Here is a 12,279-nt window from a genome sequence, read left to right as displayed (position 1 = left end):
TTGTGTGTGTGTGTGTGTGTGTGTGTGTGTGTGTGTGTGGGCACGATCGCATTTTGTGAGTGCGCGAGCGGTAACGTGGAATGTTGTTAGCATCTGGTTAGCTAGCTATGCTAACGGATATAAAGAGCTGTTTCTACACCAAGGTGGAGGAGAGTCCTCTCCTGTCAGACTGAGAGGATCGTATAACCTCAGCCAGAGGTAAGGACTCTCTCAGTGTTTAGATAGTTCACTTTAGTGTAAGTTATCTCAGTGGGTCTCAAACGGTTTGGTCACCATTTATGTAAACAAGTATTTGCGAGGAACACATGTATATGATCATTAGCCTATAGCCTAGTTATTAAAAAAATAAGAGAATAAATGAAAAACGGGTATGAAATACTATAGGACAGTAACACAAGAATACAGTTTAAAAGGGGAGTGATTAGTAAAATATCCATAAAGAAAAAGTAAATCTGTGTACAGTTCTGTTTCATATGGATGCTGAGAGATGTAGGCTATCCATAGATCTCTTCATTTTGCTCTCAAAGTGCACCAGATTGATGCATTTAACTTCAATATTTTAAAAAGAATCTTCCCGGGGGAGCATGCCCCCAGACCCTCCTAGAGGAGGTTAGGTCCACCCCCCACCTAAAACATGTTCACATGGATAGGATACAAAATACATTTGCACACTTTTTATATGGTGGCCTATGTCCATATGTTTCTGTTTTGGTGGTTGTGCCACAAACGTGCATGTATGCACAAGTCATAGGTGCGCTAGGAAATAGCACTACACCCTGTGTGTGTGAAAGACAATAGACTTTACAGCATGTTTTTGAAATTGAAGTTGCGTTGGTGTTGTGTGTTGGTTGTTGACGGCAGGTGTGCCCCCCCCCCCTTGGTAAATGATTGCCCCCCCATTCGATTTGTTCTAGAGCCGACCCTGCCTACTCTGAGTGCTTCTCCACCTCCTGTGCCAAACAATTATATAAAAACATATACGATCAATAAAGGTTCTTCTTCTTTTCTTCTTCTTCTTCTTCTTCTTCTTCTTCTTCTTCTTCTTCTTCTTCTTCTCTTCTTCTTCTTCTTCTCTTCTTCTTCTTCTCTTCTTCTTCTCTTCTTCTTCTTCTTCTTCTTCTTCTTCTTCTTCTTCTTCTTCTTCTTCTTGAAGTACAACAACTAACACTTTAACTATTTCAGAACAACATATACTAATCCTATATTTGTATTGTAATCTATATATATGTGTGTAAGCTTTACATTTTTTTTATTAGCCCAACACACAATCCATAACTCAACCCCATGAATCAGTTCATTAATTAAAATCAATGCGTTTGATCACAGCCCCTGCCCTACTTTTATCTAATCATGTGTGAAGGGCTAAAGAGTCAACATGTAACCTATACTCTGCAGTCAGAGGCCCATTGAGTATTATGTAGCCTAAAATGTGCTTGACAAGGTGCATAGATAACATAACTTTCAATAAAACAGGATCATTAAAGATCATTCTTAAAGGGTTCAAATTAAACCAGGGACAGAATATTCGTTTTTATGGTGACTATCTCTTCACTTTTATTGTGCAAATGGGTTTTGAGGCTGTTCTTAATGGTACTGTAAAATGATTTGTATCTAAAGGCCTTTTTTTATTATTGTAGTTTAGCATCCTCACAAAAGACTGCTGTCCAAAGTAATAATAACAAAACACCAGAGCATTATAAAAGAGATGAATAAGCCACTCTGACAATGTCATAAATTGATAAAAATGTAATAGTTTGATAAGACAATAATGTACTGGATTCTCCTGTAGATGTGGGACCCGTCTCCAGCGCAAATGACGCCTGGAACACAATACAATGTAGTTATATTGTAAGTTATATAGCTTGGGCAGAAGTCTGAAAAAACAAACATACAAATAATACTTAAGAGATTGGTGTTCCAACAATACTTTATTTAATACAGATACAACATTTCAGATCTTCTTAAAGTATCAGTTAACACCAAGTCACATAAGACAGAAATATATCACTAAGCTGCACTCTGTGGGTTGAGACTCGATATTATTCCTCAAAGCTTAACCCCGAAGAGTTGAGGTCAAATGAGTGTTCACCACTGTGTGAATTCACTCTTTACCAGAAACTTCCACCAGAGGTCAGAGATTGATCGCTCATGGCTCATGAATTGCATGGCCTGCTTCAGACTGACTTTTACCTGCATGAAAGACCATCTGAGCATGATTAAAACAAATTGAATTTCAATGTATCCTTTTGGTTTAAGTTTTAATGGAAAACCTAATAAAAAAGGTTCATTAGACAAATGTACCATGGACTATTTCTAGCAGAAAAAGTCCTCAGAATTTGGTATATTTAATCGAAAAATGTACCTGGTAAAGAAGTGAACTATAACTGCAATCTTAATATTTAAACATTGGTTAATTGACCGCATTATTAAAATGCATTATTGGAACCTACAACATTAAAATATAGAACCATTGTCTTTTTCCCACAGCCATAAAGGAAATAAGAATGGAAGCTTTAAAATTTTTTATTTTGGTTTAGTCTTTTATGAAAATCATATACATGAAATACAGTTTAGATTATATATTCTATTATAGTTAAATAATAGCTTGCATTAACATCTCTCACTCTGTTTTCAAGTGAGCCACTTCTCTATGCAGCTCCTGAACACGGTGTAGTTTGAGTGCCACTGAACGTGTTTCACTCCAGAGTGAAGGCACATCGACACGTCGCCACGAGCGTTTAGCGTCTTCAACCCAAATGTATCGTTTCTGTAAAACTTTCAAAAGGAGAGGGGAGGGTTATTACGAAAAAGGAAGAGAGAGATCTCTACAATAATGCAGAGGCCCAGAGGGTAAAAATGAAGTGGTGCTTTCAGTCAATATAGAAGTGATACAATGGTGTATGCATACATCACTTTGTAACTTACCTCCTGGTTCCCCATTTCTACAATGGTTTCGTTGCTGTCATAGAATCCGAAGTGGCTGTGTGGAAAAAAAAAAGGGAAACAGTCAGTCTAGGTGAAGACTTCTTGAAACCGATGCTGCAGTTTTGACCAGAAACTGTTCACCCAACACACATTTTGAAGACTCTGTTAGAAACCATTTCATTGTTTGGCACCTCAATATGTATGTAAGGAGATTTTGGGGGAAATGTGGCACTCACATGCACACGTTTTCTAAAATAAAAATGTATTAATTTTAAAGCTAGCATTCCCCTAAAAAATTGGCATCATAAAATAATTAAAGGACAATTGCAACATCAGGTCTCCATTAAAAAAACAACGTTCATATTGGCATGCATGTGCGTATTAAAGTTGTAATTGTTATAAAGACTTTAATGCCATAAAAAACATTTTTTTTTATTTGCAAAATGCAGGAAAAAGCAAACATAATTAATGGTTGGGTTTTTTTCAGATATCATGAGAATTGTGGAAGTGATAGTTTATTCAGTTAGCCTTTTTTTTTTATTGTTGTTTTTGTTCATTTTGTGTTCATGTTTTCTTCCTGTGTTTTGCTGATTTTTTTAAATTAATGTAAACAACCCAATAACCATCTTTTAGTATGTTTGTATTTTAGCATGTCGTCATTGTTAGAGAAAATATATACCAGGACATTATGTAAAGAATGCTAATATATTCAACTAAACTAAATAATTATTTGTATTTTTCCAAAACATTTAAAAATTAAGGAGAATAAACTGAAGAACAAATTGTAAATTTGATGAAACCTTGACTGCCATGGTGTGATGACGCCATCGTCTGGTCCTCCAATCAGCACAAGATTCTTGATGCGCAGGAAGTTTTCCCTCCATGCTGAGAAGGTCAAATGTAGAAATACATGTCTGTACATGTTTACTGCACATGCAAAAGTATACAGCTCATTTAATTAATTCATTTCACTACCTTTCATTTTGCCGTGAGGTCTGTCCCCGTTGAGCAACGCCAGAAAGCTGTTGCTCTGCAGGTAGGGACCTATGGTGAGGGTCTGTGGAGAAATTATTCATAGATATATGTATTGTCTTTTCAACAGGGAATATAATACTATAGGTGCTGGTTCTCCTCAGTTAAAGCTTAAATTGTTCTGCTTTTCAAATCATCATGCTCACCGTTCCAGTAGTCGCAGATAGACACTTTCTGTCCCACTCTGTTGTAGCAAATACGAAACAAAGTCTTCTTCACGAAGTCAGGAAATACCCGCTTCAGGTATTCTGTGTCTGTGGAGTAAAGAAGTGTTTGGAAATTAAGAACAGGGGTTTCTGAGACTTTGGGCCTCCCTTTAGACAAAGCTTGGAAAAAGGTGCTCCCTGACCCCTTTACTTTCTTAGTTTCACTCAATAAATGCATGTCCATTGGATCAAAATCATTATTTGAACTATAACTGTCAACAATTGAGCCAAAATAGCCTAATATTGTTGTTAAATATAACATCCGATTACATAGAAAAGGTCTATCCTTAGGCAGTTATTTGTTTCTGTTTTGGCAAAGTAGAAATCACCCAAACTGTAAATGAACCGTCTCTTTAACAAATAACTGGTGGCATAGTGTTTTCCATTCACTGAGACTCTGCTCCTCCCACTTTGAAAACCTCTGCTTTAGGATCTAAGACCAATCATTACTGTTACAAGTTCTTGTGAATTAACTGATAGTCCTAAAATGTCATTATTACCTTGAGGACAAGGGTTATACAGACAGGATTAAAACTCAAAATGAAGCTCCCTTACTTCCATACTGCCCGGCCTGTGGGGACGACAGTGAAATGAAGGTGTGCACTTTGTGATCTGGAGCCATGGAGAGAAGTGCTCGACAAATTAAACCACCTTTAAAAGAAAAGGAGAGGACACAACATCAAGCCAATGCTGACAAACCAGTTTAGAGTATAAGATGTGATGCAGTTATTCTTTTAATTTCTCTAAAATGCATCTCATAAGGGTTGGAACGTTATGACTCTGATTACTAAGTTGGCGCCTTCCACTGCAGGTGTTTCATCAGGTTCTAGCAAAACTGGATATGTTCTACTATCCTTAATGGCTAGTGGTTGTGAGGCTGTACTTAGAAGAAATGTATATTAATGTAGGCCTAAAACCATATAATATGTTATCCATCCATCTTACTATCTCCTCCATTAGGGCTTTTGGATCACAGCAGACCATTTAACTAGTATGAAACCTGCTCTTTGAGGAGAAAACATACTGAAAATGTAAGAGTTTGCTTCTTTTTACATTTGACATAGCATTGTTTTTTAACTAATGCTAACCAAAGCATGCTAACACTTTAAAATGAGTACAATGTTGACCATGTTCACTATCGTAGTATCCCGAGTATCTCCGGATCCTGGATCAAGACCATCCAGTCGATCACAGCCCAACAGAGTCACATTGTTTTCAACATAAACAAGTATATAATACCTTGTGGTTTTATTGTGTGTTTTATGTAATTTAATCATTTTAACCTAAATGTTTTCACATCAAGCATGCAAACATTTGCTAACTAGCAATAAACACAAACAAAGCTGATGCTGAGGGGAATGATAGTAGTTTTGCAAGGTATTGGTTTATATATCATTGGAAACTCATATACATAATGATTGACAGTTTGTTTCTTGTTAAGACATTTAACTAAAACCTATTGGTGGCATTAGAGGAAAGTCAAAGAATTTTCAAAGTCATCATCGGAATAAAATAGATTTGCCTATATGTTTGAGATATTTTGCAGGGTACGTTAAAACAAGTGGACCATAGTCTATAGTTCTCTACTAAACGTAATGACATCGGTCCATAATAGTTGGTTAAAGGTTTTCTTAAAAGCTAAACCATGAGCCACTTCAGTAGAAAAAGGTGCTTATTTCGGTATGCCCGAAATAAGGAAGTAAGAGTTGACATGATATTGTTCCTCAACTTCATGTATGTTTGGGCAGGTCAGGTGTCTTTTGAACATATGGGTTAAATATTGCATTGCACTGCACAGCTGGTGTCTGTGTTTAGTCCTTGTTCATGAACGTTTGGCCACATATGTATACTGTTCTGATGTATGCGTAGTGTGTATGTGTGTGTGTGTGTGTGTGTGTGTGTGTGTGTGTGTGTGTGTGGTGTGTGTGTGTGTGTGTGTGTGTGTGTGTGTGTGTGTGTGTGTGTGTGTGTGTGTGTGTGTGTGTGTGTGTGTGTGTGTGTGTGTGTGTGTGAAAGGCAAATCAGATCATCAAGGTCATGCAATCAACAACCTTCTTGCGGCATTGTTTTTTGCAACTTTGTTAACTTAATATTCTTACATATACTCATGATGGATATTTGGTTGAATTGACACTGTTCTCCTTTGCTCTGTGAGATTGTCCTTGCACAGATTATAACACCCAAAGTTGTTCCACATTATCTTGGTCTCTGTCAGACTGACTGATGACTCTCTTTACACTGAAGCAGTCCAATACTAAAGTCAAGACCCCAAATCCTGCTGATGTACATTTGTCTTAAAATAAACCTAGTTAAGATACAAAATAAACAGCTTTGAAACACATTGCTAGTTCTTAGGGTAGCATTACAGATGAAGACTTTTGTCAGATGTAGATGCTTTATGCTTAGAGACATTTTCCTATATGGCTAAATAGTGTATGTTGTTTGATGCAGTGTTAGGACCTTGTGAGAAGCACAGAAGATGGACGCCATCAGGAGCCTTTTGCACGATGTCGTCGAAGGCTTTACTGAAACCTTGCACCTGCATCCACATGGGCTTCAGACTGGACAGGTTGTCATACAAGTCAATCACCTTCACCTCAGTGCCTGGATGCACCTAGGAATACAATCATTCAAAGGAAGTTACAAAACCCTGGTGAACACAGAACAAATCAACAGTCAGCAAACTACCAGTCTGATTTCTGTTTATGTTATTATTCGATTCAGTCAGGTGGGTGTCATGTCCGGCAGTAGGTGCTTGGACTGGGAGCTGTAGGGTCGCCGGTTCAAGTCCCCGACCAGACCTAAATATGGAGTGTTGACTGCTACTTGAGAGGTCCCATTTCACCTCCTGCCCTGCCGTGGTGCCCTTGAGCAAGGCACCGGACACCCCCCTTCCCCCCTCACTCCCATTGCTCCCCGGGCGCTGTACAATAGCTGCCCACTGCTCCTAGTACTAGGATGGGTTAAATGCAGAGAACACATTTCACTGTGTGTGCTGTGTGCTCTGCATGTGTGAACATTAAAAGAGGGTTTCATCCCATCATTCAATTATATTCTAATTCTTCTAAAACAAAACTGATCTGGAGAAATAAGATATGACAGAGAGCCAGAAATCCTAACATTAAAACTGCTTGCTGATTTTCACTCTTCTTGAAATCTGACTGCCTTTAGAATAATCTGCATCGCTATACTGTAGATCAGGGGTGCCCAACCAGTCGATCGCGATCGACCGGTCGATCGTGGGGAGATTCCCAGTCGATCGCGAGATGTGTCTAAAAATAGAACAACAATATTCTGTTTTATCGTTAATGTCCTGTAACATAACTTCCTGTGCCAGAATAATGCACTTGAACGCATCAAAGCTTTGTGATTGGCCGGCGTGACCCCATGTGTGGCTGGCCGGTGTAGCTGGTGAGCAGTGGGCAGTGTGCACTAGTTTGCCAACGTTGTTCGTGTCAAGGAGTGACAGTGACATCCGCACACACACAAGACCGCAATTATGGCAGAAGCAAAACATATAGGCCTAATTCTCACTCCGAGTGGGAGGATGATTATTTTTGTATCTATTCCAATTCAAAGTCCATCTGTCTCATCTGCAATGCGAGCGTGGCTTTATCGAATAAGGGTAATTTAGGAGCGGCATTTCAAAACAGTGCACAAACGCTACGAGACGGAATTCCCTCCTAATTCTGCCCTACGCTCCCAAAAGGGGAGGGGCCTGAAAGGACAGCTACATGCACAGCAGTCCATTTCCACCAGGCCCAACAACAAGAGCAAGGCTGCTACCATAGCATCTTATCGTGTCAGTCACGTTCTTGCGAAACACATGAAGTCTTTCAAAGACGGCGAAGTTGTGAAAGAAGCATTCATGGAGGCTGCCGATGAGCTTTTTGGGGACAGTAAAATAACAGTAGCATTTCAACAGGTTTTTGATATAATAAAAACTCAAGTTAGATACCGTTATTAATCTGCTGTAAGTTTTAATTTGTTTGAATGTATTCATTATAATTATTGTACAAAATGGTATAAGAATGCAAACTTAAATTGATTATAGTCTATTATCAATTCAGGTTAAGAAACTGCTTGCATCCTATTTTAAAGGCATTATTTTTTATACTCTACTAAAATGCAACAAAAAAGGGTTTGATTATATTAATTTGTCTTTTTTATTGCACTTCGGCAGCAGATTCCTGTGTAGCTTCAGATCTGAGTTGTCTTATTAGTAAGCCTCATTTATACTTTTGTAGCAACACTATTTTTATATAATGGCAAAGAAAGGGTTCAGAGTCTTTTCTTTTTTCCATGTGTCATATTGGGCAGTACTGTTCAATGTTTCTTGAAAACATTACCCACATGACGTGTGAATAAACTCCAACTCTGTATCAACAACACTGTTGTGTAACTTCAGTTAAATACTTGTATGTGTGTAGATTAGAAAGAGGTAGATAAAGGATCTGCAGTATTTTATGAAGTATTAATCGTACAAAGGTCAGTTTTATACAAGTAGAAGTGTGTATTTACCTGGTTGTCAGTAATGTAATGTATGGCTACGCCTCTCTATTTGGACTGGTAGATCTCGGCAGACTGGCAACTTTAAAAGTAGCTCTCGGTTCAAAAAAGGTTGGGCACCCCTGCTGTAGATATTAAGCCTGCAATACGTTTAATAAATTATTTTGGGTTTAATTGGATGTTTGACCGGTCCATTCAAATAATTCAACTGAGTGGTGCCTCACTGATGGAACAAATATCATGTTTTATAAATAGTTTTGTTAAATAAATGGTATACTTTGAAGATGATTTAGTCATCAATGTATGCAGATTCAGACTTTTGATACACAAAATAACCATCTCATAAATGATGATGTATTATTTTGTTAATTACAAAGTAGTTAAAAGCACTTTTACAAGCTGTAAATAGATGCTTACAAGGTAATGCCTCACTATTTGAATACATTAATATAACCTTTACTTATAAACATTTCCTAGGGTATTCGTTTCTATGTTCTGCTCTTTTGTTTTGTTTTTTGAAGGTCTGAGCTTTTTCTGTCTTTCAGAAGTCTCTCCCTAAATTAAACACTTTTCACATATTTAGCTTTTGGAAACCTACCTTGTTTATGTAACGAAACATCGTTTTGAACTCTTTCGGCCCATCGAACAGGCCATGCACTATGATGACAGGCTTGTACCCGTTGATGCAGACTCCTGTCAGCAGCAGCAGAAGAGGCACCGGGGAATTTCGGATCATCTGCGGGGTCTTCATCTCTCCTTCCGGCCACTGACGAGCCCTCTGTCCGGGCTGAGGATCGAGTGAGGTGCCGCAGGAGGAGATGATGTCTTTAAACGTCCTGATGAGGAACTTTAAATATCTTTCAACTTTTGATTTTAGACTTGGAGAGCATCAGCGCACTTCCTCATAATCATACTGAAATAGTGTGTCGTTTTTTCCGAAGGTGGTCACTCACATCTCTTTTAAGTCTCTTTACGTAGTGCTGAGGACTCATCCATCTTTAGACCGACTTTAAGCAGTATTATAGTGTGACGTTTGGTCATTAAAACATAATATGATTATACTTCTAATATTATACTTCTAATATACTTCTAATTAAAGTGGTGTATGCATGCACGTTAATGCATCAATAACTGCAATGCCATATATCATTCTGAAATTGTTCATTTTTGCATACTGACTTATTTTGCTTCAGGTATTTTAATATTTTAATGCTAAGACTTTTGTTCTTCAAGTTTGAATGCAATAATTCTACAGTAGACTGTTCTTTATAATGTATCAGTAGGCCTACTTGGATTGCAAATTGTAGGCCTATATTGAGTGGCCCACAACCTTTACAGTTATAATGTAGGGGTGCCCAACCAGTCGATCGCGAGATGTGTCTAAAAATAGAGAAACAATATTTTGTTTTATCGTTAATGTCCAAACAATAATCTTCCTGTGCCAAAATAATGCACTTGAACGCATCAAAGCTTTGTGATTGGTATCGGGGCGTGGCTAGTGGGCAGTGGGTACTAGTTTGCTGACGTTGTCCGTGACAACAGGAGTGACAGTCCGCACACAAGACCACAATAAATGACAGAAGCAAAAGAGCCCAAAATATATCATTTTCACTCGGAGTGGGAGGATGATTATTTTTTGTATCTATTCCAATTCAAAGTCCATCTGTCTTATCTGCAATGCGAGCGTGGCTTTATCGAAGAAGGGTAATTTAGGAGCGGCATTTCAAAACAGTGCACAAACGCTACGAGACGGAATTCCCTCCTAATTCTGCCCTACGCTCCAAAAGGTGAGGGACCTGAAAGGACCGCTAAATGCACAGCAGTCCATTTTCACCAGGCCCAACAACAAGAGCAAGGCTGCTACCATAGCATCTTATCACGTTCTTGCGAAACACATGAAGTATTTCGAAGACGGCGAAGTTGTGAAAGAAGCATTCCTGGAGGCTGCCGATGCGCTTTAGGGGGACAGTAAAAATAACAGTAGCATTTCAACAGGTTTTTGACATAATAAAAACTCAAGTTAGATACCGTTATTAATCAGCTGTAAGTTTTAGTTTGTTTGAACTTATTCATTATAATTATTGTACAAAATGGTATAAGAAGGCAAACATTAAGATCTGTTCTGTTTAAATTGATTATAGTCTATTATCAATTCAGGTTAAGAAACTAGTGTTGCTTGCATCCTATTTTAAAGGCATTTATTTTTATACTCTACTAAAATGCAAAAAAAAGGGTTTGATTCTATTAATTTTGTCTTTTTTATTGCACTTTGGCAGCAGATTCATAGCTTCAGATCTGAGTTGTCTTATTAGTAAGCCTAATGTATACTTTTGGAGCAACACTATTTTTATATAATGGCAAAGAAAGGGTTCAGTGTATTTTCTTTTTTTCCTGTCATATGTGGCAGCATTGTTCAATATTTCTTGAAAACATTATCCACTGAAGTATGTGACGTGTGAATAAACTCCAACTCTGTATCAACAACACCGTTGTGTAACTTTCAGTTAAATACTTGTATGTGTGTAGATTAGAAAGAGCTAAGATAAAGGATCTGCAGTATTTTATGAAGTATTAATCATACAAAGGTCAGTTTTATACAAGTAGAAGTGTGTATTTACCTGTAAAAGTAGCTCTCGGTTCAAAAAAGGTTGGGCACCCCTGATGTAGTCTGACTATACATTTGTAAAACCAATAGACTGTTTAAAGTTAACACCGTGTTGTTTTCCAGATGGCCACTAGGGGACAATAAGCGCTGCAGTCTTCTTCGTTTATTTGTACATGACGTCATTCCGCTTCCTACTTCAGCGTGTGCAGAGCTAACGTTGCAAAACTTTAATTCATTATTGTTATTTGTACGGTGTTTTGTCTGGAAAAATAAAGCCACAAATACATAATTATAGACGGCTGCTAAAGGATGTATCCTTTAAGTGTTCTTACCGGGAGCTTGTGAGCTGCATCTCAAGCTAAAACAACACTTGTAGCTGGAGTTAGCTAACACACAGCCTGCTACTTCGACCATAACAACAACGTTGTTTGAGCATTTTGAGAAGCGGTAAGTGAAATCAATGAGTAGCTTATGTGTCAAAGAAAGAACTGTACGTTATTGTTTTTAATCTAAAGTTAAAGCCCACCCTGCAAAAAGAAAAGCAGACTAGCTCACTAGTGCACCATTGAAATGTAAGGTCTAGTGAACTGTCAAGGAATATAGCTAGACATACTAGTTAAGCTCTAGCTAGTATACTTTTTACTTTTCCAGGACTGTGTCAACATTTTTACTTTCCCAATTTGCATTTTACTTTCCAGAAAAACAAATGAGACTAGGTTGTATCTCTAGTTTGTACATAGTCTGTACATAGTATTCACATGTAATGCTGTGAAACACGTTGTTATTTGGACCATTTTGCACATTTCTGCAAAAAACTTCAACATCTAAAAACGGCAATGCTCTTTCGTTTTAATACAAACATGTTTAACATACTTTATCTTATTTGTTTCAACGTATTGACGTCATTTTATTCTATTCTTTATTTCTATTTCTTGTTCTTTCTTATGTGTGTTTAACGAGTTTAGCTCATAGTCATTCCTTCATTTTTAAATGTTACCTTCT

The 12,279-nt window shown here is 37.7% G+C and overlaps 1 protein-coding gene across 1 annotated transcript; it reads right to left on the bottom strand.

Moving 5' to 3' along the window:
* Positions 1–2,533: 2,533 nt before the first annotated feature.
* LOC117543282 (lysosomal thioesterase PPT2-like) lies at positions 2,534–11,348 on the bottom strand. Its single transcript, XM_034211455.1, is given in 10 exon segments — positions 2,534–2,775; positions 2,926–2,980; positions 3,726–3,810; positions 3,901–3,965; positions 3,967–3,982; positions 4,104–4,211; positions 4,719–4,814; positions 6,624–6,777; positions 9,271–9,508; positions 11,291–11,348. Coding segments are annotated over 9 exon segments (876 nt in total). The 5' UTR covers positions 9,424–9,508; positions 11,291–11,348; the 3' UTR covers positions 2,534–2,631.
* Positions 11,349–12,279: the final 931 nt, after the last annotated feature.

This window comes from Gymnodraco acuticeps, unplaced genomic scaffold, assembly GCF_902827175.1.
Source record: "Gymnodraco acuticeps unplaced genomic scaffold, fGymAcu1.1, whole genome shotgun sequence".
NCBI lineage: Eukaryota > Metazoa > Chordata > Actinopteri > Perciformes > Bathydraconidae > Gymnodraco > Gymnodraco acuticeps.
The sequence above is the reverse complement of the archived record's forward strand: the minus strand, read 5'-3'. Positions and strand labels throughout refer to the sequence as shown.